The sequence below is a fragment of the Dermochelys coriacea genome, chromosome 5 (genome assembly GCF_009764565.3).
Source record: "Dermochelys coriacea isolate rDerCor1 chromosome 5, rDerCor1.pri.v4, whole genome shotgun sequence".
NCBI lineage: Eukaryota > Metazoa > Chordata > Testudines > Dermochelyidae > Dermochelys > Dermochelys coriacea.
The window spans coordinates 51,439,781-51,466,312 of record NC_050072.1 but is presented as its reverse complement, the minus strand read 5'-3'; the positions used below and the strand labels follow the sequence as shown (position 1 = coordinate 51,466,312).

Below are 26,532 nucleotides of genomic sequence, written 5' to 3'. Positions count from 1 at the left end.
TCTTTTTATTTCAGTGGAGATTTTCCAGTTTGAAGAAAAGAACAAAGTAATCAGCATAAACAAATGTAATAATCAATAGCAAGTACTGAATGACAAAACTATGCCATTTAGTGCTAATTGATTTGTTGTTCATTTCCTTTTAGAATTTCTCAGGCACTAATTATGTCATTTAAAATGCATTAACCTAGTCTTTTTTTCCTTTTTGTACCTTGTAATAATCCTGTTCACCAGAATGGTATCTTATTGATTATATGTAAACTCAGAACTTTCCTCAAAATTAAGGATTTTTATGTACACTTATTTTATCTGTCTTAATTGGAAAGATGATCAGGATTTTCTTTTGGACAATGGCATAAATGTGAACAGGCATGTTACTTGAAAACAGAAATGTCAGTAAGAGCAGATGACTCTTTCCAGACACTCCATGTAACCTTTTATTGAGGGGGAAAAAGCTTAGTAGGATTAAAAAGAAATAGACGTTTATGTGGCTAAAGATAACATCCATAATTATATTAGGAAGGATAAATTATCAGGGCATAAGCCACCACTTTCTAATGGAAGTGATCAAGAAGCTTCTCTTATTGGCAGGTAATTCCATAACTATCTACTGTGAGGTTTGTTGCATCTTCCTGTGATGCATCTGGCACTGGCCACTGTCAGAGACAACATTTTGGACTACATGGATTGTTTTTTGATTTAGCATGGCAATTTCTATGTTTGTATTGAATTAACAATTACATTATAATATATAAAAATCAGGTCCAAAATCTTTTATTTTCTTTTTTCACAGTCTAGCTTTCTGTTATGATCAGTATAATTATAAATATCTAAATGAACTAAACACCTTTAAAAAACATTAAGTTTTAGATTATTCCCAACCCCATCCATGTCAGACGGTCTTCACAGTGTGCTGTTCTCCATCTCCATGCCAACTGGGGCACACCAAATCTTTGCTCTGAGCCTGGGCTTAGGACTCCCCCTCAGGAAGAACTATCCAGAATTCTCTGCCACTAAGCAGCATACATGGCAGACTCTAAGTCTCTCTTTGGAGTGGACCTTTGACAAAATTTGTAAAATACTTTAAACTAATTCTCTCTGTTTCTTCTTTGGCTTTGAGGTTCTTCTTCTCAAAACTGCTGAACTAAAAATGTGTATCTTTTGGCTTTCTGAGGAGGATATGAACTGCCACTCCCCTCCCACTAACAAAGAGCAAATGGGTTGTAGGGAAACCTGCTCCTGGCTGGCATGTGCAAGGTGGTCAAGCCGGCCATAGAGATACTAACCCCCAGCCGGCATGTGGGTGAGGTCCATGACAAGGCAGGCAGGTTGCAGGGAACCAGGCTCCCAGCCAGAGAATGAGCAAGGTCCATGGCAAGAGTCAAGCAGGCTACAGGGAAAGTCCTTTTACTGAGACCAGGCCAGAATCAGTGGTATAGAGACAAGTGTTTGATTTTCAGAGCCCCCCTGCCTCCTGAATTTTGGGAAAGGCAAGGTCCCCCCACAGCAACCAGGAGTAAAAGATTCCTGCCCCCAGCCAGCACAGGCAAGGTCTGTGATCAGATGGTTCAGAAGGTCATAAGTATGCCCCCTTCCCACAAACCATTTTACCTGCAAGGCCTCCGCTGCTGTGATGGGGCCTTTCTGATACTGATAAGTCATTTTTGTCACCAGAGACTCTGGCTCACTTCTCATTCTGTGTGGATGTTCCCCAGTCAGTCCAGACCCAGCAGTAGGGAGCATGGGGCAAAATGATTCAGATCTCCTTCCCTAGGAGATGGACCTACCTCCTTTCCCCTTCCAGCCTCAAGGGGTCCTATAGAAGACCATAAAGGCTCAGGTCCTCAAAGGTATTAAGGCTCCTAACTTATTGCAATCAGTAGAGGTTTGGAGCCTAAACACCTCTGAGAATCTGGGCCAAAGTGGCTACTGTTCTCCGTAGGGAGACATGCACGCTATTTGTCTGCAGACTAATCTTTTCAGTCTCCCTGGTAACATGCTCTTCCCCTCACAGGGCCCTTTCCCTCAGGGTTTGGCTCAGGAACTGGTGAAGGAAACTGCCCCCAAAAGGGGCAGTGTAAAATCTTAAAACCTCTCCTGAGAGACTCTGCCCTTTAGATCCTCAAAAGAGGAGAACTTTGTAAAGTCGGGGCTTTCGATGAGATACCTCAGCCTCTCAGCTAAGCTTCCCAGAATTAAGCACAATTGGGGCTCTAACTTCACAGGTGCTTATGTTTTTAGAAAATGAAATAACAGCAAAACCCTGCAAAATTGAAAAAGATCTGTGCAGTTCTTCAACTAGTTTATGAGGGTGTCATTAAGGTGGAGTGAGAATTCCCTGTCAAGATCTAATTGTACCTGATATTAAACCTGCTTCAGCCTCATAACAGAAAGGGCATAGTCAGATCAGCCAAGGGAGTATTCCTGCAAAAGCAACAGAGAATAAGATCAGCAATTAGGCTAAAGCTGGTGTGACAAAGTTCCTTCTCTACCTTGGTGGGTCTTGCGCTTATTGGCGGATTTGCTCGCCTCGGAGATTCATGGCAGCCCTCAGTTTGGCCATTTTCGTTAACCCACAGTCCAGGTCAACTCCTCCTGTGTCTGATCAGGAGTTGGGAGCTTTGGGGAGAACCCGGGCCCGCCCTCTATTCCGGGTTCCAGCCAGGGCCCTGTGGAATGCAGCTGTTTAGAGTGCCTCCTGGAACAGCTGTGTCAGCTACAAATCCCTGGGCTACTTCCCTGTGGCCTCCTCCCAACACCTTCTTTATCCTCACCATAGGACCTTCCTTTTGGTGTCTGATAATGCTTGTACTCCTCAGTTCTCCAGCAGTACGCCTTCTCACTCTCAGCTCCTAGTGCCTCTTGGTCTCAGCTCCTCACACGCGCACCACAAACTGAAGTGAGCTCCTTTTTAAACCCAGGTGCCCTGATTAGCCTGCCTTTAATTCATTCTAGCAGCTTTTTGATTGGCTGCAGGTGTTCTAATCAGCCTGTCTGCCTTAATTGTCTCCAGAAAGTTCCTGGTTATTCTGGAACCTTCCCTGTTACCTTACCCAGGGAAAAGGGACCTACTTAACCTGGGGCTAATATATCTGCCTTCTATCAGTCTCGTGTAGCCATGGCCCGACCCTGTCACACTGGATACAGGAGCCTTAGCCGTGAGAGTAATGACTGTAGTCTCTGTGCTCACCTGGAGGCCATTGTGAGCGTGCACCAACACCCAATCTCCCTACTCCAAACAAACAAACAAAAGCCCTACTCCATAATATCTCCTTTAAACAAGATTTTCTTAGCAACTTTTTCAGGACGGTTGCTTTACCTGACTGACTTTCTGTACATTCAAAACTTCCAAAGACATGGCTTGGGGGTAACTATAGCGCCACTTGAGGGAACTGGAATTGCAGACTACCATCTGATATACTACCAAATATTTTGTTGGTAAGCTCTTTGGAGGGAATAGAGACAAAAGTCACTGAGGCACCTTTAAAAGTTGCTCTTGGTTCCGGGTTTCCCCAATATTGGCAGATCCTGCGCTCCATGAAAGGAGCTTCAGGGCACGCCTTCCTGTGTGGGTGATTGACCTCAGAAAATGAGTGCTTGAGATAGTTAGGGAAGGATATTTGATAGAACTCACTCATTCTCCGAGTGACAAGTTTATCCTTTACTCAAGGTAAATTAAAATAAACAAATACTATCAACAAGACCTTTGTAGCATCAGAAGATGAAGGATGCAATGATCACAGTTTCTTACACTGGAAAAATACAACACGTTCTGTGGAGAGACTGGCATTTTGGTAAAAGCACAAGATTCTATGTAGCACAAAGAGAAACAATGTCATGCAGCCCATTTTAGATCTCAGGTCCCTCAACAAGTCCATAAGATGGTCAATATTCCATGTGGAAATATTGAGCATTATCTTCTCAAAACTTCAGAACATGAAAATAAGACTCCTGGAGATCTACTGAAAATATGATTGGGGAGAGTCGCCCAGAGATACTTTAGTGTTTGCTACAGTAAGAAGTACTTTCAATACAGAACACTTCTTTTTTGGACTCAAAACTTCTACATGGTTTATTCACAAATGCCATATGATCCTTCCCGTCAAGTGAAAGTCTAACCTTATCTGACAATCTTCTCGTTACATTATGCAGAGCCCAGCAGTCATCACTTAAAAACCTTCAAAAACGTGGCTTTGAACGAACAAGTGGAGGGACTAATTACAGCCTTCATAAAACTCCAGCATCTCAGTTGTTGTCCATGACCATCTTTATTTAAGAAGAGAAAAAGAAGATGGTGTTTGATTTTCCAAACATTAGCACGTCTCTCTGAAGATAAAATCTAACTCCATTCAGACTAACACGGCTGCTACTCTGATTCCTGGGATAGTTGATCTCATGTTTCAGTACCTGGCATAATTCTTGCTTTGCTTCCAGACCCCAATTATTGTAAATCAGTATATAAAGATCTTGGTCCAGATCCAATATTAGAATCTCTTGGTGAAATCATTCTTAATATTTAGCATTACCTGATGTCAAATCCAGAGAAGCCTGTTCATCAGCACAGATACTAGAACCCATATAGGGGAACATATTGTGACTCCTATGTGTCTTTGGGAGGGTACAATAGAAGGAGACATGGAGTATAATATGTTGCATATGATGGACCCATTTCTCCAGAAATGTGATGTGTATATAACTGAAAGAAGACAGAAAACATTCACAACTGCTTATAGTACTAGCCTTGTTCATGTTCTGGGTAGAAACTCTCACTCTGTCCCTCAGGAATCTGTGCAAAGAAGGAAAGTCAGGCTGGCTCAGCAAGACACACATAGAACTGAGTGAATGCAATCTAGACCATCTAGCCTTTGTGCATCACAGGCCAGGTTGGAAGCCTATGGATACACACAAAACACAGTGCAACAAAGTGTGAACACATGCATCCTATATTCACACCCTGCACATTATTGTAATAATCTTTGTACAAAATATGCCTTGTGAGGTATCACTTGAAAAGTAATAACTCATTGGTTAGTAATATGGTGACATGTATGTAGCAACATTATATGTAAAGTTATGAACATAACCTGAAATTATGACTGAAATGTGGTTACCATAATGGATAAACCTGTTTCTCAGAGAGAAAGGACAAGATGACGGCTCTAGTCAGGAGTCATCAAAGTTGATGGACTGTCACCTGCCAAGTGATCATTTTTTTGACGAAGAAGAGGGACAGTAACAGATTGATCTACATTTTAGCAAATAGCATGGAACCTCTTTCACCATGAGACTGCATGACTCCAACCTCACAGTGGGAATGAACTTTACCTAGAGGTAACCCTCAGGAAAATGCATTTTAAAAGGTGCTTGGACTATAAACTGAGGGGCAAAACCACCTCAAGGTATCTCTCCCTCTTTCTTTTTCACCTAAGAAGACAAAGGAAGTAGCCATTTGACTTTGGGAGAGATCCTGACCTGAAATTTGCTCAGCCCTGTTTCTGTGAGCATGTGGTAAGGATCTGATCTTGACCCAAGTCTAGTTTGTTTTTTAGCACTAGAAAGCATTTCATCTTGTAACCGTTTCTGACTTTAATGCCTTGTAGTTGTAGTCACTTACAGTCTATCTCTTTGTAGTTAAATAAACTTGTTTTATTCTTTAATCAAACTAATCCAGTTTTGCATTCAAACTGAATTGTTTGGGTCATTCCCTTTAAAGTAGCAAACTGTTGAATATTGTTCTCTTACAGGAGCAATGGACCTACCATATCAGGACTGTCCAGGAACGGACTGGACAATGCAGAAGACAAGTTTTGGGGGACAATTCGGGACTGGGTGTATATTGTTGTAACCAAGGCTGCTGAGGTCAGTGTTGCTGGCAGGCAGCTATATGCAGACACTCAGGGTATGACCTGCATGCCGTTCGGCTGTTTGTGAGGAGCTCAAGCAGCACCCCAGGTTGCAGGTGAGGCACCCTAAGTTGCAGAGCAGGCGCTGACACAACCCCTTATTGGTCTAGATTGCACCCCAAATGTGATACAGGGATTTTTCCTGAACCAAAATCCAGTGCTGCTTAACTCATCAGCTGGGAAGCTGAAAGGAAGGAACTACAGTCACACATTCTAAGAAGGTGATAAACGCCCTCCTAGCATCTCAGAAGTAATTCACAGATGATGTCTATATATCACTTGTGTGTTCCTTGTAACACTCATCTAATCCTCATCGAGGCTAAGTCAGCTGAAGCAAAGGATGTTCTAGAGTTTTTACAAGATGGCCTTGAGCCCCATGGTCAGGCTAACACTTCTTGGAAAGATAAGTCATCAGTTGCAGGCACATTGCACTGTAAGAAATCCATCCATCACGTAACAGATTTCCTATTAGTCCTCTGGCAATGTGCAGATTCTTGTCATAATCTCAGTCTGTGTACCAGTAAAACCACTTTTCAGTTTCACAGCTGGTAGCTCCTGTTCTCGCTGAAAGTATCTTCCCTACTCTCCACCTCCTTGTCCAGTGAGGTGTCAGAGCTTGGTGTGCTGTCAGTGAAACTTCAGTTACATATTCTATCACACATTTTATGAACTAGCCAGGTGTCCACCCCCAACGTCACCACAATCTTCCTTATGTAATAGGAAGTGGCAATATTGTCCTTCTGGGTGAATCCAAACATCCCAAGGAAGTAGAATACTTAATTTAGATGTGAAAAGAGCCTTCAGAAGAATAAAGGTGTGTATATATAGCTGCACCATTCAAAGCCTCTGGTCCAACTGTTCTCATTACTATGCACTTGTGAAAAGAGCAGTGATTTTGTGGGAAAGAGATCACACACATCTTATGAGGAGAGCTGTCAGGCTAGTAGAGGGCCTTCCATCTACACTTGCTCAAATATTATAGAGTCGCCATCCTCACCCCTGCTGATTCACTGTTTAGTAGAAGAATGTTATGGAACAGGGTGCCCCAATAACTCTTAAGGATATTTCAGTCCTACATAAGTAAATTGAATCCACCTTTCTTCTCTAGGGATGATATACTGCTTTCTGTATCCCCCCCGTGAAGACTGTCTGACATGCAGAACACTGAGAAGGGGAAAATTCTGTCTTACCTCTATGAATTTTCATTTGAGGACTCTCCATGTCAGACAGTCGGACTTTCCCTTGGAGGACTGTATTATGTTGAGAGTTTTCTTATGGCTATTACTCGCTTGTTAAGTAGTTTGAAAGGGAACAGGATGTTTATACAGGAAATCCCTAAATTTCATGTTAAGGCTTTGCTGCCTTAAGGTTAAGGTTGGAGTTGAATAGCACTTTTAAATAGTGTTTTTTTAGCTCTGGAATGTATCATTCTAGAGGGCTCTTTCTGAGAGATGGGTGGTCCTCAGCGCAGGCTCGGAGCAAAGATCTGATGAACCCCCAGGAGCCATGGTGATGGGGAATGCCCATTTGTGAAGACTGTCTGATATGTTGGGTCCTAGAACGAAAATTCACAGGTAAAACAGAATTTTCCCTTTTTGTCATAATGTTCATTTGAGTCCAATAATATGAAATTCCAATGAGATGTAACAGAAGGTTGTGTTTTATGAAAAGTACCATTATTATAATAAACTAACTTTCCCATAAAATGTTTAGATTTATCAGATATATTACAAGATACTGAGGTCAAGAATTTTAAACATAGGGGCCCAGAGATAGCCTATTAAATCTTTATGTACCCACCTAAATAAGTGGCCTTTCAAATCCTATGAGCATCCGGCAGTTCCCATTGAAGTTAAACTGAATCTGTTAGTTTTTGGGTCTGGAATAGATATTTAGACATAATTTAGTACCCAACAAATGCTTCATGTGTCCCGTCTTTCTTTTTCTGGCACTTTGGGAGAGGGTGATTGTAGGTATACTGTGAAATTAGTGGTTTATTTATTTATTTAAATTCTTTACATTTTTTATGTTTGTTATAATTTATTGTGAAAGTGCATAGAGGTTTTGATGAGCTCTTCTGGCTGTTTATAAATCAAAATAAATATGCCAGACTCTGAGCTGAAATTGCAAGAAAAACAGTATAAAAATGAGAGGGTGTGTGTCTGTAGACAGGTTTCAGAGTAGCAGCCGTGTTAGTCTGTATTCGCAAAAAGAAAAGGAGTACTTGTGGCACCTTAGAGACTAACAAATTTATTAGAGCATAAGCTTTCGTGAGCTACAGCTCAAGTGAGCTGTAGCTCACGAAAGCTTATGCTCTAATAAATTTGTTAGTCTCTAAGGTGCCACAAGTACTCCTTTTCTTTTTGTCTGTAGACAGTGAACTTTAAATAAAAGGTAAAATGGGTTGCAGCCATTGTTTGCTGCTTTCTGGTATATTAAGGACTGAAAGGTTTGGGATTTTTTTTAAAGGCTTTTCTCTTGTTTTATCTTGGATATATCAAGAAGTCAAGTCTGATTTTCCCTCTGTTTGCTGGAGGATTTCTTGGATGATTGAGAGTTGTGAATAGCTTTGTTAGCCTCTAAAGGTAGGGATGGAACAGTTGAATATTTAACAAGACAGCTTTTCCCCTAGTACTTGGGGGTTTTTTTATGTTGTTTTCTCAGTTCTTTATAAACATAACATAACTTCTCACTGCTAACAATCAGGTTTCATTTGCATATCTTCTCTGATGTTATAAACCTCCTGCTTCTCCAATCATCCACAGTGTTTTCCAGGAAAAGCATAGTAGTAAGGAAGTAATTTCCCTTCTCCAAACTTTTCAGGCTACAGTCGACATAAAGACACGAAAAAGGCACAAACCCATTTTGTTGCTTTGTAGATGACATTTAAAGTTGGGGAAATACATGCTTGTAATTATACCAAAAGGCTATCAATCTCCAGAGGCAGCAATGAAAATGCAATAAGGTGGATCAGGGAACTGTTTGATTTGCAGTGTGTATTGATATTTTATTTCATATGATTCAGCATGCTGCAAGCTTCTTGAGCTGCTCTTATTTTATGTAGTGTATATAAAAATTTGAACAAAATCAGAGGTTATTTGGGTTCTCTTCCCTGAGTTTTGTATATGTGAGAGATAACTAGGACTGAGGCTAGACAAGAGGTCTTGGCATTTGTGGTTGGCAAATATTTAATAGTTACATTACAGAGAACCTGGATCTGACCTTTCAAGAGGATTTTATCTAAAAAACTTGGAATATGAGAAAAATAACTTTTTATATATTGCAAAATAAACAATAAAGATGGATTTAGTACTGAAAATACCTCTGGTGATCTGAGTTTAGGCACTGAGAATAAGCATTTATTACTGGACATTTTGGTTCAATAAGCAATCATAAGCCAAAGATCTAACTGGCATTTTTCTTGAAGCTGTGATTTGTTGTGGGCTAACATTGAGTCTAAATGTATTTACATATTTTATTTTAACATAATTAGAGTAATGAATAGCCCAGGGGTTGGTATTGGGACAAAATGCTTTTACCTTTTGTGACCGGATTCCCCGGGGAGCCAGCTGAGGTCACTCAATTAGGGTGGACTGCAAAGAATGGGGCAGACAATCCCCAAAGCTGGTGGATATTCCAATACTTAGATTTACCAAGCCAGCACAAAACAGCTTCTTTATTACCTCTGGTTACCCAGAAGCCAACAAGACAGTTCCCTTAAAGTAACCCAGCCTCAGGCCTCCATCTAGACACCCAAGTCAGATATGATGAGGATTAATGAAAATCTTCTTCATCATATAAAAAAGTTCTACCAATCCCAAGGGATCAGACGCATTACCTCCCAGGTTAATGAATATTCCAGATCTTACCCAAATACACACTTACAGCCAATTCTTATTAACTAAACTAAAATTTATTAAAAAAGAAAAGAGAGTGAGTATAGGTTAAAAGATTAGTATACACACAGACATGAATCAATCTTGAGATTCAGATTCATAGCAGAGATGGTGAGTTTGTAGTTGCAAAGAGTTTTTAGACTTTAGTCCATAGGTTATTGTTCAATGTCTAATATCCTATTCAGGGTGTTCCAGTTTAGGACTGAGATTTCAATCTTGTGGTTTAAGCTTCCCCTGCACTGAAGCATCAAGCAGATCTGAGATGACAGGATCAGGACCCAAGGGTCTTTTATACATTGTTCTAACATTCACTTGACCATACAGTCCTGGGTAAACAATAGGCTTTTAATGTGACCTCCTGTTTCCTAAACACCACTATTAGTTAGTTACACAAATTAACATAGGGCAATTTATCCATTAGGCAGTCTATCACAAACTTCAGAGAGACATATAAACAATGACATTATTGCACCCAAGATTCATCTAAATGTTAACATTCCCTTTTGATCTCTGAATCAACAGCTATAGTGACAGACAGGATCCGTCTGTTTACATGGCTAACATTTGAGTACACAATTAGAAAAGGAGTACTTGTGGCACCTTAGAGACTAACAAATTTATTAGAGCCTAGTGAGCTGTAGCTCACGAAAGCTTATGCTCTAATAAATTTGTTAGTCTCTAAGGTGCCACAAGTACTCCTTTTCTTTTTGCAAATACAGACTAACACGGCTGCTACTCTGAAACCTGTGAGTACACAATTAGTATCACTTCTAACCATATAGGTTTGCTTTTCAAAGTTCTAGCCTATCTACCATAGAATGATCCTAATTACCATTTCTAACATGTCTCTACAGGTTGGCTTTGGGTTAGTTAGCCTGCAAACTGTTTAACCCTTTCTGGCCATGTGTTATACTTTGTATAAGATTCGTTGCAATTATATAACAGTGGTAGCAACAATGGTTTGCATGATTATATTTTAATTAGATAACCTCACACCTTTTATGTGGTTAGGTGTAATCTGGCAAAGTTCCTAATGGACATCTAGACAGTCACATAATCAGAAAAATACCATAACCGCTGATAGGAGCTCAGCAGAGAAACCAAGTATTGAATGGTCACAGAAATTGAATTATTCTTTCTCCTGAAAATGTAGCTTATCCGGAACAGGTTCCTCCCTTCCCCAATTATTGGGCAGTGTGAGAAAACTTTCAGTGCTGCCTGTACTCTTCCTGACCTGTTTAGTAGTTCAGTAGAGGTCTTTACTCTCTAGGATCGTCAGGTGGGCCTCTTTTACAAGTACTAAAAACTCATTTTATGTAAAACACACAAAGAAGTGATGTGACGACATTACAGTGGTGGGCACTTACATTTCTGGAAAAAAGGTGGAAAACGTGGGTTTTCTTTTGTGTGATCACATGCTCCCTATTAACACTTAATGTATTACAGAGTATTTCACATCCTAGTGGATGCAATATAGTATAAAGTTCCTATTTTTAGCCATAGGAGGGACATGAGATATTTGACCATAAACTAGTCTCATGTCCAAGGCACTATTTTATTCCTCTTGGGTCAGTATAATTGTAGAGAGAAAATTCCACTTTTGGAGAAAGAAAAGTTTTTTAAGCAGGTTGATTTTTAAAATAAATGCTCAGACATCTGGAATATTGGTGATGATCCAGGCACAGATGAATCAATGGGCAGAGGTCCAATGTTACGCTTATAGGCACATAATTATCATCATACCAGAGCCATGTGATAAATTATGAAAATAGGTGCAAAGTAAAATCTGTCACATGGGTCTGTAACTTATCACATGTATATCACCACCACATGCATGTGGAATGTGCATATATCTCACACTCATAATTTTTCTAGCAATTACTTGGAAGAATTTCTACAAAAATACTTTTTGACAACATTCAGGATACTTATTTTATAAAAACGAAGTTTCCAAAGATGAAGAAATCTCTCTATATAAATTTGTCTCTTGGCAAATCTCAATCCTTGCAGATTGAGCACCACCTAGATGGATCTCTACCTAGGCTCTGAAGATGGCCTGGATGGTTACTCACTTTACGTCCTTCATTGGCAATCTTATTACACCACCAGATTTTTTGGTGGCCATATGATTGCTGGCCACGTAGCAGCATTCTTGGGTAAACTTGGTCTTCCATCTTAATATGTCCTTACAAAGAAAACTGGTAAAAAAACAAAAACAAAACCAGTGCTGATAAAAGTTACTGCTGGGTTCAACTACGAATATCCTCATTGTTAACCTTGTCCTGCCACTTAATATGTAGCAGCTGACGAGGATGACAAGAATCCAAAACATCAGTCTTCAGCCTTCCACAGCACTCGCATTTCACGGCTGTGCAATAAAGTTGGTATAACTGTGGTTCTATAGATCTGCAGCTTTGTAGCATACTTGATGTCATGACATCCCTCTAGAGGTTGCTGAAGGGACCAAAATATGGCAGCAGCTGCTGCTACATGAGTGTCAACATCTTTTGAGTATCCTCTAGCACTATCTATGATGCTTTCCAAGTATATGATAGTTGCCACCTGCTTGATGTTCCATCTAGACAGGTTAATACTGGCTGGTTGTGTTCTGGAGCTGAAGGCTGTGTGATGGTAATTGCCAGGGGCTTAGTTTTATATGGATTAATAACCAGACCAGTGTGGTCTGCTTCTTGCCTAATCAGACTGGCCATCAGCTGTGGCATAATGGCCCTTTCACAAGGTTTCATTGGTTGTCACCTCAGTAGCAGAGAAACTCTTAGCCATTTCAGATACAGGGACAACTGACCAGATTGGTGCAGGTGACTGGCTTCAGTATAAGCATCCTTCTGACTTTTTATATCTGTAATAACATATGATACCAGATTCCTTGCATACATTTTCATAACTTTCATCAGTGTTCACTGTAGCTTAACATAATTTTTTTTCCTGATAAATGGCATAATTCCAGTGACCACAGTAGTAGTTACAGTTGTTTTCCACCCCATTTTCAAAACTCATTGATACAATCACTGGAATTATAATCAGGCTCCACTTCTTAGCACTTAGTCAGTGGATGTGAAATACTACACACAATAGCAATATATGATGAATGTGTGTATTTTATATATATGCAGGGATTCAGATATGAAAGTATTATCCCTGTTAATGAATAAGTCAAAATTTAATAATTTTATGAGTATTTTCTTATTGCAAGTAAATGGTTTTTAATTTAGTTAATCAGATTCTTGGATTAAATTCAGAATTTGAAATTCAAAAAGTGATATGAGAATAGTGATATTTTTCTCTCCCTTTGTCTGCTCTGCCACCTACATCCCTCTTCCTTTGAACTACACAGTGTTTTTTTCAGCTTTGGAGAAATCTTTATTTATGAAGCATTTATGCTAATTATTATTTTGGAAAGGTACATCAATAGATGTGTTTCAATAGTAATTAATGCAAAAAACATGAGATTACATTGTTTTATTATAGGTAGGTTTCAGAGTAGCAGCCGTTTTAGTCTGTATTCGCAAAAAGAAAAGGAGTACTTGTGGCACCTTAGAGACTAACAAATTTATTAGAGCATAAGCTTTCGTGAGCTACAGCTCACTTCATCGGATGCATTTGGTGGAAAAAACAGAGGAGAGATTTATATACACACACACACAGAGAACATGAAACAATGGGTTTATCATACACACTGTAAGGAGAGTGATCACTTAAAATAAGCCATCACCAGCAGCAGGGGGGGGAAAGGAGGAAAACCTTTCATGGTGACAAGCAAGGTAGGCTAATTCCAGCAGTTAACAAGAATATCAGAGGAACAGTGGGGGGTGGGGAGGGAGGGAGAAATACCATGGGGAAATAGTTTTACTTTGTGTAATGACTCATCCATTCCCAGTCTCTATTCAAGCCTAAGTTAATTGTATCCAGTTTGCAAATTAATTCCAATTCAGCAGTCTCTCGCATCATCAAGGATCTACAACCTATCCTGAAGGATGACTTATCACTCTCACAGATCTTGGGAGACAGACCAGTCCTTGCTTACAGACAGTCCCCCAATCTGAAGCAAATACTCACCAGCAACCACACACCACACAACAGAACCACTAACCCAGGAACCTATCCTTGCAACAAAGCCCGTTGCCAACTCTGTCCCCATATCTATTCAGGGGATACCATCATAGGGCCTAATCACATCAGCCACACTATCAGAGGCTCGTTCACCTGCGCATCTACCAATGTGATATATGCCATCATGTGCCAGCAATGCCCCTCTGCCATGTACATTGGCCAAACTGGACAGTCTCTACATAAAAGAATGAATGGACACAAATCAGACGTCAAGAATTATAACATTCAAAAACCAGTTGGAGAACACTTCAATCTCTCTAGTCACTCGATCACAGACCTAAGAGTGGCTATACTTCAACAAAAAAGCTTCAAAAACAGACTCCAACGAGAGACTGCTGAATTGGAATTAATTTGCAAACTGGATACAATTAATTTAGGCTTGAATAGAGACTGGGAATGGATGAGTCATTACACAAAGTAAAACTATTTCCCCATGGTATTTCTCCCTCCCACCCCACCCCCCACTGTTCCTCTGACATTCTTGTTAACTGCTGGAATTAGCCTACCTTGCTTGTCACCATGAAAGGTTTTCCTCCTTCCCCCCCCTGCTGCTGGTGATGGCTTATCTTAAGTGATCACTCTCCTTACAGTGTGTATGATAAACCCATTGTTTCATGTTCTCTGTGTGTGTGTATATAAATCTCTCCTCTGTTTTTTCCACCAAATGCATCCGATGAAGTGAGCTGTAGCTCACGAAAGCTTATGCTCTAATAAATTTGTTAGTCTCTAAGGTGCCACAAGTACTCCTTTTCTTTTTATTATAGGTAGAAATTCTATCACTCCTAAATTACACTGTCAAATCCTTTTGACAAACCCAAGTTACTTCACATCGTCTTGTTATTTTTAGGAGGATCACCCTTAATTCTGACAATTTTCTTTTATAAAGGTGCTCTTTTTAGAAAAGGTTTCTTGTTAAATTATTTTGTGGTTGTGAGACAAGACTCAGTAATGCACAGGTGGACTTAGATTGTTTTAAGGTTAATTATAGAATAACTAAATTAAACATTTGACATTTGTAAAAGTTTGTCAAGAAAATAACTGAATATTAGAGTAGATTTTGAATCAGAAAATGTATAAGCTAGTACCATGTGCAAGTAGGGAAATGGTTTGTCTAGTGACATTCCATTTGAAAAAGGAATTATTTAATTTTGGCATTGGTATATTCCAGGAATTGAATACAAGTCTGACATTTGTGGTTCTCACTTGGAACATTTATGGATAGAGCACAGCATCCCATTTGACATTAACATTAGCTTTGTGAAAAAGAGCAGAATACCTGTAGCTAGATTAAAAATGGTTTACACTAATAATCTATTGATGAGTAATAACTTTTACAAGGTATGCATTAGGTGATGGTTTTAATCTAAAAAATAATGGTCAGGTAACACATATACCCACACACATTAGTATAAGAAAGAGCTTTGTGGATATAGAGCTTAAATGTAAATGCTGAATAATGAAGGTATGAATTCCATGAAATTTGGGTAATTTAAAAAATACCATTTTAGCACATTTTAAATACTATAGCAGGAAAATATTGCAGAAACATGACTGAGGCTAGTTAGTGAAGAAACATTTGGAGAGGATCTCTTTTTAGTACTAAACTTTTCTAAACGTTCATGTGAAGTAAGTGCAAACTCTTTCCCTGATTCTGCTGTTTATATGCTATAGGTTAAAGCTGCAACTGGTGAGGAGGTATCAGCAGAGGACCTTGGAGGTGCTGATCTTCACTGCCGGTAAAACAAACAAAACCCCCTGGAGTTTATCATTTTCCACATACCCCCTTTAGTTTTTAATGGGGCTAAAAATGAACTGATCAAAAGATTTTTCTAAAGCAGGTTGGTCCACCTAGTTTAGTATCCTAGTCCAGCAATGACCAATAGCTAATTATTCTTCTTCAAGTGTTTGTTCATGTCCATTCCAATCAAGTGTGTGCATGTGCATGGTAGCCGGAAGATTTTTCCCATAGCAGCCTCTGTGAGGTCGGCCTGGGCACCCCCTGGAGTTGCGCCTTCATGGTGCTCCATATAGAGCCCTGCCCACCCGCCAACCCCTCAGTTCCATTTTACCGCCAGTGACAGTTAGCTGGAATGTCCCATAGCCCTTGCTTAGCTAGTGCCTTTATCTCTGTTTTTTGTGTATAGTTCTCTCTAGTTAGTTGTATAGTAGCTAGTTAGAGTTAGTTGGGGGTTCCCCGCCTTCCGACTCCCTGGAACTGAGGTATGCTGCGGTCCCTGGGTTTCAAAACCTGTGAGGTCTGCACTAAGTGCATGCCAAAGAGTGACCCCCACACTTCTTGTCTAAGGTGCCTAAGGGAAGGTCACCAAAAGGACTGGTGTAGGATCTGCCACGAGTTCCATCCCAGAACTATTAAAGAAAGGGAACAGTGGCTTAAGTTCTCCTAATGGAGGCAGCTCTTTGCCCCCACTCACACCCTGGGTCGGGGGGCCCTACACACGGCACGTCGGTGGGGAGTGCTCTGGCACGGTCATCCTGGGAACCGGTGCTGAAAAAGGACTCCTTTTGAGATGCTCAGCACCGGCACAGCTCCTCTCGTGGCCAGTTGGCCAGGCACCAGTCTCAGTCGCCGGTGTCACAGAAGAAGAAGAAGCTGGAGAGAGAGCATTTTTCCCCAGCTAAGTCTAAGGAGCCAACAGGTGTGAGACCTCAGTTGGGCCACAGCACTAGATCCCCGGACAGGGCCGAGTTGACTCCTGCCCAGGTGAGGCAGTTGAGTCTGGGCCAATCGTGATCGCCAGACTCTACTGGCCAGCAGCTGTCGCTCCCCTTGACACCGGTGGCTTTGTAAGCAGCTCAAGACTTGCTGCATGCCACAGTGCCATTCTCGCCCCCTAGCACAGAGGTGGCTCCATCCCTGTCTGCATCACCGTGACCCCAGGTGCAATCCAGAGGGAAGCTGGCAATGATATCCTGGCATTCTCCTCTGTGGCACCCTCCAGCACCGACACCTGTGGAGAGAGAATCCAGTCGGTCCCTGAGCTTCCGCCACTCGGTGCCCCGAAGCATGGCTCCTCCGTGGTCTTCGTTTTTGGAGACCTCAGAGTTGGAGTCAGATACCTACTGTTCGGATAAGAGCAGGAGCAGCAGGTCCAGGTCGCAGTGGGACAGACAGGCTTACCCGGCGCCGTGGCCACCGCAGTAGCAGAACCCCTCTCAGTGGCCTTTCTGGACTTCCTGGACCTTTCACCAGAGCCAGGGAAGGAACCAAGGGTCCCACTCAGCAGCGACTTCGGTGGCTTCGGCCACCTTTATCCCACCGGCTGAGCAACCAGCCACTGAACCACTGCCACCAACGTTGACACCATTGACTGTGGCGCCGTCGCCGGCTCCGGGACCAGCTTCGGCACCACTGTGGCTTCAACACTGGCATCAGCACTGGCCTCGACAGCGGCTCCGATGCCGCCAGCAGTACTGACAGCGACCCCGAGTTCTATGCTGACAGCCCCATCACCAAGCCAGGCACCATCCGTGTCTGCTCCTGCACGGGACCCCCAAGAGTCACGGGATCCATTGGGTGCCGCTGGCAGGGAGCAGTTGCTATTATTTGGGACTTCCTCCTTGTCGTCACCAGACGAGGTGCTGGCTGGTACCACCTTAGCCCCGGCGCTTGAGGACAATCGGGTGTTGCAGCACTTGGTGCACCAAGTGACCCAGGGTTTGGGCATCAAGGCAGAGGAGGTAACAGAGGACTCCAATCCCATGATGAATATCCTCGCGCTCTCTGGACCTTCCCGTATTGCCCTACTGCTCATAAAAACTATTGTGGACACCAGCAAAACCCTGTGGCAGACCCCAGCCTCATTGCCACCCACTGCCAAGTGCAATGAACTATGATATTTTGTACCCTCTAAGGGTTATGAACATCTTTATTCCCACCTGCAACCTGATTCGCTTGTTGTGGATGCTGCTAACCAGCGTGAGTGGCAGGGTTTTCAAGGCCCCTTCCCTAAAAACAGGGAGGCTAAAAAACCTTTACCTTTTTCCGGAGGAAGGTCTATTCCACGGGTGGATTGCAGCTCCATATTTCCAACCAACAGGCCACTGTCAGTCAGTACTCTTTTAATACTTCTATTGCAATGCCAAAATTTGCTGAGCTGCTCCCTCTAGACTCCCATGCCAAGTTTTTGGCCTTGGTTGAGGAGGGCAAGCTGATCTCTTGAGCTTCCCTCCATGACGAGAGTCATGGCTACAGAGGTGGTCATGAGAAGGGGCTCCAGGATCCAGGTCTCAGGTCTCCTGTATGAGGTTCAGCAGACCATATGGGACCTCCCCTTTGAGGGTGTAACTCTGTTTTCGGAGAAGATAGATAAAAGGCTACACAGCCTAAAAGACTCTAGAGCCACCCTTAAATCCTTAGGCCTACACACTCTTGCCATGCAGCGGAAACCTTTCAGGCCTCAACCTCCTCCACGGTTCTACCAACAGGACGACTCCCAGAGAAGGACTAGGAATGGCAGAAAAAGGCCATACCCATCCTTAGGCCAGGGCTCTGGCCAACCCAAACCATCCTCTGGCCCCAAACTAGCCTTTTAAAGGTGTGGTCAAGGACGGTGCACCAGAACAAAAACTGGATCTACCTTTTCCTCCCGACTGTCCCCTTTCTACTGGGCATGGTCCCGTAGGACTTTGGACTGCTGGGTGCTCCGCAAGGTGGAGAGGGGATACTCCATCCAATTCTGTGCCCTCCGGCTCTTCCACCTCCCTTACCCGTCTCTCTTCAGGGACCCTTCTGATGAGCAACTCCTTATACAGGAGGTGCACTCACTCCTTTCACTAGGAGCAGTGGAAAAGGTTCCTCAGGAGCAGAAGGGCAGGGGTTTCTATTCTCAGGATTTCCTAATACTGGAAGCCAAGGGCTCAGACCCATACTAGACCTGCAAGAACTCAACAAATTTGTAAAGAAGTTCAAGTTCCACATAGTCTCTTTGGCCTCCATCATCCCTTCATTGGATCCAGGAGACTGGTATGCCGCCCTCGACGTGAAGGACGTGGACTTTCATATAGCAGTAACTGTCCCACAGAAAATACCACAGGTTTGTGGTAAACACCCACTACCAGTTCACAGTCCTCCCATTCAACCTGTCAGCAGCGCCTCGTGTTTTTACTAAGTGCATGGCATTTGTGGCTGCGTTCCTGCGCAGACAGCAGGTACAGGTGTTCCTGTACCGTGTCAACTGGCTCATCAAGGTCCACTCCAGGTCTCACGTGGAAGCACAAGTCTACTTCATAAGGGCTATGTTCGACAAACTGGGCCTTCTTCTGAACGAGGGGAAATCAACACTGTCCCTGGTTCAGAGGATAGAATTTATAGGGGCAGTACTGGACTCGACTCAAGCCAGGGCATACCTTCCAGAAGCAAGGTTTCGGTCCCTCGGTGACATCATACAAGGTCTCAGCCAGTTCCCCTCCAGCACAGCAAGAAATTGTCTGAAAATCATGGGACACATGGCTTCTTGTACCTACGTAGTACAGGTTTCAGAGTAGCAGCCGTGTTAGTCTATATTCGCAAAACGAAAAGGAGTACTTGTGGCACCTTAGAGACTAACAAATTTATTAGAGCATTATGCTCTAATAAATTTGTTAGTCTCTAAGGTGCCACAAGTACTCCTTTTCGTTCTACGTAGTACAGTATGCCAGACTCAGACTTTGACCTCTTCAGTCATGGCTAACGTTAGTGTATCAGCCAGTCCGGGGCAGCTTGGACAGGATTGTAATCCTGCCTTGCATGCTACTTGACTCCCTCCTGTGATGGCTCGACCCATAGATAGTATGTGCAGGGGTCCCCTTCACCAGCCCTCAGCCGTCCCTCTTGCTAATGACAGATGCGTCAGCCTTGGGCTGGGGAGCACATTTGGGAGACCTCAGGATACAAGGCCTTTGGTCTCAGGCAGAACTTGCTCTCCACATCGATGTCAGAGAGCTCAGAGCAGTACGCCTTGTGTACCAGACTTTCCGAGACCACTTGATAGGGAGATGTGTATCAGTTATGACAGACAACACCACGGCGATGTTCTAATATCAACAAACGGTGTGCGTTCCTCTCCCCTGTGCTAGGAAGCTCTCATGTTGTGGGACTTCTTTGAAGAGCACTCAATACATCTGCAAGCATTGTAGCATCCTGGAGTGCAGAACGAGTTGGCAGACTAATCTCAGCAGGTTGTTCCACGGCCACGAGTGGTTCCTTCACCCGGACATGGTGACCTCAGTCTTCCATCAGTGGGGCTTTCCTTAGATAGATCTGTTAGTTACGTGAGGCAACAGGAAGTGCCAGCAGTTTTGCTCCTTCCTGAATCACATCCCGGCCTCCATCGTGGATGCGTTCCTCCTCCCATGGGGAGGCCGTCCCCTGTATGCGTTTCCGCCTATCCCTCTCATTCACAAGGTGCTCCTCAAGATACGGAGGGAATAAGTGTCATAAACATACATCTAAGGGTAGCATAAAATCCCTCCTTTACCTGTAAAGGGTTAAGAAGCTCAGATAACCGGTTGGCACCTGACCAAAAGGACCAATAAGGGGAGAAGATACTTTCAAATCTGTGGGGGAAGGTTTTTGTTTTGTTTTTGTTTCTTGGGTGTTCTCTCCAGAGACAAAGAGAGAGACCAAGGAAGTAATCCAGCTCCTACTGAAATGATACATCTCATATTATAGAAATAGTAAGTAATAGCAAGGAATGCATTAGATTTGTCTTTTGTTTTAGCTTGTGAATTTTCCCTGTGCTAAGAGGGAGGTTTATCCCTGTTTTTTATAACTTTGAAGTTTTGTCTAGGGGGGAGTCCTCTGTGTTTTAAGTCTTATTACCCTGTAAAATTACATTCCATCCTGATTTTACAGAGGTGCTTCGTTTACTTTTTTTTCTTTATAATAAAGTTCTGTTTTTTAAGAATCTAACTGGTTTTTAGTGTCCTAAAAAGCCAAGAGTCTGATCTGTGCTCACCTTGTTTAGCTATTCTCAAGCCTCCCCAGGAAAGGGGGGGAAGCGGTTTGGGGGAATATTTTGGGGAAACAGGAACTCCAAGTGGTCCTTTTCCTGAATCTTTGTCTTACTCACTTGGTGGTGGCAGCAGTACTCATCCAAGGACAAGGAAGGATTTGTGCCTTGGGGAAGTTTTTAACTTAAGCTGGTAGAAATAAGCTTGGGGGTCTTTCATGCGGGTCCCCACATCTGTACCCTAGAGTTCAGAGTGGGGAGGGAACCCTGACAACAAGCTTTGGTGATATTGTTAGCTCCAGCCTGGCCCCACCAGCCCTGGTACACATCATTCCTGGAAATGTCCGTGGAAGCTCCAATCACCATGCTGCTCTTCCCAGATTTACTAATTTAGGATCATAGTCGTCTCCAACACCCTAACCTCAAGTTGCTCCTCCTTGGCAGTAGGAAACCTTCCATGAGAGCCACCTACTTTGCCAAGTGGAAGAGATTTTCAATCTGGTCAGCGCAGCACTGTTCGTCCCCGATGCTCGCCTCTGTACCATTTATATTAGACTATCTTGTCCATGTCATCAATAAGGGTTCACTTGGCCACCATCTCTGCCTTCCTCCCTGGCGCAGACAGCCACTCAGTCTTTGCTAACCCTATGGTCAGCCGCTTCCTTAAACGTCTTGACAGGCTATACCCGCATGTCCGACAGCCTGTCCTGGCTTGGGATCTCAATCTGGTCCTTTCCAGACTCATGGGACTACCCTTTGAACCTTTGGCAACATGCTCCCTGCTCTATCTGTCGTACAAGGTATTGTTTCTCATAGTGATAACCTCAGCCAGAAGGATGTTTGAGCTCAAGGCACTGACATCAGAGCCCCCTTACATGGGTTCCATAAAGACAAGGTTCAGCTCAGGCCTCACCCAGCGTTCCTCCCAGAGGTTGTCTCCCAGTTTCACATCAACCAGTTCATCTTCCTCCCAGTGTTCTATCCTAAGCCACACTCCAGTGGCAGGGAGCAAAGTCTTCACTCATTAGATGTCCGCAGAGCGCTACATTGAGAGAAAGAAGCCATTCTGAAAGTCTGTCCAGTTATTTATGGCAGTGGTAGACAGAATGAAAAGTCTTCCTGTCTCCTCTCAACGCATCTCATCATGGATCACGTCCTGCATCCATGAGTGCTACAACCTGATGAAGATGCCTGCTCCTCCGATCACTGCACACTCCACCAGGGCTCAGGCCTCTTCAACTGTGTTCCTGGCACAGGTTCCCACCCAGGAAATCTGCAGAGCAGCAACGTGGGCCTCCATACACACTTTCACCATGCACTATGCGATCACGCAGCAGGCCAGAGACGATGCAGCCTTTGGAAGAGCAGTGCTCCAGTTGGTAGACGGCTCTAACCCCTGAACTTGGGCTTGTGAGTCACCTGATTGGAATGGACATGAACAAGCACTGAAGAAGAAAAAAACTGTTACTCGCCATCTCATAACTGTTGATCTTGGAGATGTATTATTCATGTCCATTTGAATACCCACCCTCTGTCAGAGTAGCTGGCAAGAAGGAACTGATGGGATGGCGGGTTGGCAGGGCTCTATATTGAGCACCATGAAGGTGCAAATCCAGGGGGCGCCCCGGCTGACCCGATGGAGGCTGCTTTATGAAAAATCGGCCGGCTACCGTGCATATGCGCATGCGCACACCTGATTTGAAATGGACATGAACAACACATCTTGAAGAACAACAGTTACGAGAAGGTGAGTAACCATTTTTTCAGAGAAAGACAACTCACTTCCATAACTTACCAGTCCAGTTATTTAAATGTACACATTTAATGCCCACAGCCCCCATCCAATGATAGTAGTGGAAATTGTATTGAAAATGGTGTCCCTGTGCAATAACGAAGGAAATTCTAGGAAGTCTCTAGGTACCATGTTTGACCTCAGATTCCCAGACTTTGTAGTGTTGTATTTTACTGGTAATACTTTATTATCGGCTATTCAAGATTTTTTTTTTTTTTTAATTTAAGACTTGGTATTTTTTATTTTGGCATTTTTGAGATTATTGAATTGGTAGTATTATAAGAACTTGTATGACAGACTCATTCTATTGTTGTAAGTATGGCAGTGTGGGTATCATATGTTGGAACAAAGTTTTTGTTATTATATATCAACTGCAATAACATGTCCATTATAGGTATATTTCTATTGTGCATTCTGTGTTTTATGCTATTAGATTATTAAATCATGGAAAAGGTCATACATCTTATACCTTCTAGGATTCTTTCCTTTATGGTCAACTGTAGCTTATTGTACACTAAATCAAAATGTCCAATGATAAAAGGAACATTTGTAAAGAGTCTATACTATCAAAATTGAAATAACATATACTTTCACGTTCTCAGAATGGGAAGGGGAAAAAAAAGCAAAATGTAAGCATTCCTTTATAATAAAAGGAATAAATAAGCTCCATTTGTACTTCAGTTTACTGGTGATTGAAGTGTTATTGTTAAGGTAATTAATGATATTTTAAAATCACTGTCAAATTTCTCCCATGATTTCAGTTATTTTCATTCACTGTTTTAACTCATATTTTAGAAGTTTAGTATTGAAATTTTTCTTCCCTAATAGTTCTTCATTCTTCAACATGCATTGTTTTTTATTGTTCACTTACTTATAAATATTGGGTTGCTCAAACTAGATTTTATTTTAAATATTGAAACACTTTGTATTTTAAACCGATGTAAGGAACTACATGGATGGTGCAAAAATATACAAGAAAAGGGGAGTGCAAATATGATGTCTGCCAACTTTGTGGTCTCTTTACAAATGTAAAAAAATTGAAACTGTATGTTAAGTTAAGTTCCTAAATATGGATTTGGGAGCCTGGTTTTAGGCATCTAATTTTTAAAATATTGGCCAAAGTATTTTAAAAACTCTCATTTTTATCAGTTTTTTGTGTATGTGTAGTGTATATTACATACATAATAAATATATATATATATATATTTACATTTGTACAGAAAGTCTGGTGTAACTGATCACTATGCTTTGGATGATAATCATGCACTTCATCTAGCTAGGAAAGTTGTGAGGAGTTTAAATTACCAAAAGAAAGTAGATGTAAGTATATATGTGATTTTTTTTTAACATAATACATTTTCTAAATTGTATAATTTTTCCTTTTTTTGCTGTATCATAGCCATGTTGGGCCCAGGATATTTGTGAGACATGGGTGAGGTAATATCTTTTATTGGACCAACTTCTGTTGGTGAGAGAAGCTTTTGAATAACACAGAGCTGAAGAAGAGCTCTGTGTAGCTCAAAGTAAGAGATATTATCTTACCCACCTTGTTTTTCTAGTTTTTCCTTATTATTTTATAGTGCATTGGTATGTCTGACATTAAATACATTTTCAACATTGAAAAAAAACATGGTTCCTGTCCCAAAGAGCTAAAGGTCTAATCTTGCAAGTATGTGCTCCTATATGCAGTCCCAGTGAAACTGATGGGACTACATGCAGGAGTAAGCAGGGGTTTGGGGGTAACTGTTTCAGAAATATACTCAAAATTAAGGTAGGCCCAATTCCACAACATACTTAATTTTAATCATATGAGCAGTCAGTCCCAGTGACATCAGTGGGACCTCCTCATGCTTCAAGTCAGGTAAATGCTGAAATACCTCCTTGAAACTGGGTTTTAGACAGTAATGAACAAAGGAAGTGGAGAGGGAGAGGGTGCACTCAAATCATTAATAATTCAGGCTCATCACGTGTCTTGTTGATTTTAAAATAACAGGGTAGGTTTGATGTAAAGGGTGAATGGCTTGTAGTGGAGGAATTGGCTTAGGTCAGAGGGTCAGACTGAGGAGATAGAGTACACTGGCTGAAGGAGGAGAGGGTATGTAAACATAAGTAATGGCCTGGAAAAAATCTTTTTCGGTTTATAATGTGCCAATTACCCTGGTATCTAGGTGGGGACAGGGTGCAGATATGCAAAAGGGAGAAAGATGCAAAAGTTTTGGTGAAGTGGGAGGAATGTGGAGCATGGGCAGAGGTGACGTGCACTAGTAGGAGTTAGGGACAGAAAGAAGGAGAGGAGTGATGCTGTTCAGATCCTTCAGTGTAAGGGGCTTGAACTTGATGCAAAACAAGGTTGGAAGCCAGTAGAGTGATTTGAGCATGAGTGGTGAAAGGGGAGCTATGAACGGGGTAGTTGGGAAATTAATTAGGCTGTTTTGGCTTATCATGGTGTGAAATAATTTCTTTGTCATTTTAATAGCTTTATTAAATTGTTACAGGTGACTATAGAACCATCAGAAGAGCCTTTATATCCTGCTGATGAATTATATGGAATAGTTGGGGATCAGCTTAAAAGAAACTTTGATGTCAAAGAGGTATGGATAAAAATGTAGCTGCAAAATACACACACAAAATACTTTTTGCACTGAGTTTCCTTGCAGGAAGGCATGCTTCATTTATTCCTCAACATTTGTCTTCAGAATACAGCTATTGGGCTTGATGAATCTTCCATTATTATAGGATCTTCTAATATTTTAAATGTTCTTGTTTTGGTAAGCCCAGTAAAATGTCAATGCATTGTTAAAAATTTAACACTTTTCTATTATTCTCTTGAAAATACGATTAACAAAGGTTAGAGTTTAAAAGTATTTTTAAAAGGTTGCCAAGACTACAGTTAAATAATAGGTTTGCAGATCTTCTACACCACGTGGCCACTGCTTGGATACAGTATTTTAGCATTCTTTTTTTGCTAATTCTGTAGAGCTAGATGCAAAGAATTCTGTCCTCATTTAAGGATTCTGGAGGCCTCAAACATAACAGAAATAGTTCAGCTCTCCCAGCCACACAAAGGTGTCTCACCCTGCAGAGTGCTGCTCCCCAATATGTAGTACGACTGTGCACATCTACTGATCACAACATGCTCTTAAAGGGCCCTTAGGCCTCAATAATAGCTGCACAATCAGTTCACATATTGTTTATGGGTTGGGGAAGAGGACTGCATTCTCTCCAAGCCCCCCTACATATGGTCCCACGTGCAAAGCCTATTGACTCAAACTTTGCCTGCAAGACCATATTTGGTCTGTAGTTAAGAGTCCTGGCTTGAAACCTCCTTTAAATACTTTAGCAGGAAATATGAATTCTCACTTTCATTACAGGGACACTGAAGTACTTGAATACTCCGATTTCCTATTCTTTAAAGTTGACATTTCTTTTGCCATGTGTCTTGCTGGTTATGCTCATATGCTTAGTCACAAAACCGAATCTTGGTAATTTTAAAACTGATCGTCCATTGTTGTATGACAGGTCCCAAACATAAGCAAAGCTTCATATGCATGTACCTCTAAAGAGAATGGCAAATGCATGTGTGTAGCTTTTTCTATCTTTGAAATTTATAGTGAGTGTATCCATTTGTGGTTAATATGACTGGAAAAAAAATAGTTTTTCTGTCTGACATGGGAGTAAACAGAAGAACTTGCTTAAGATTCAGTTTTGAAGGTGTGTAAAGTTTGGGACCTGATGTTTTCAATCTTTAAATCTCCTTTAAAATAGACCCTCTTTTGATGAAAATAGAGGTAAAGCATAACTTATACGGTAAAAAGGTTCTTTCCCCAAAGCCTAATTTTTGTCTACCATCAAAATAAATACAT

At 41.9% G+C, this 26,532-nt stretch overlaps 1 protein-coding gene across 3 annotated transcripts in view; it reads left to right on the top strand.

The window, feature by feature from the left end:
- The window catches only part of MCCC2 (methylcrotonyl-CoA carboxylase subunit 2), a 97,206-nt gene that overhangs the window by 46,361 nt on the left and 24,313 nt on the right, over window positions 1-26,532 (top strand). For all 3 annotated transcript variants that reach the window (XM_038402314.2, XM_043514282.1, XM_043514281.1), the window contains 3 exons: window positions 15,599-15,663; window positions 23,890-23,989; window positions 25,165-25,260. In XM_038402314.2, coding sequence (XP_038258242.1) covers window positions 15,599-15,663; window positions 23,890-23,989; window positions 25,165-25,260 — 261 coding nt within the window. The remainder of the gene's footprint in view (window positions 1-15,598; window positions 15,664-23,889; window positions 23,990-25,164; window positions 25,261-26,532) is intronic.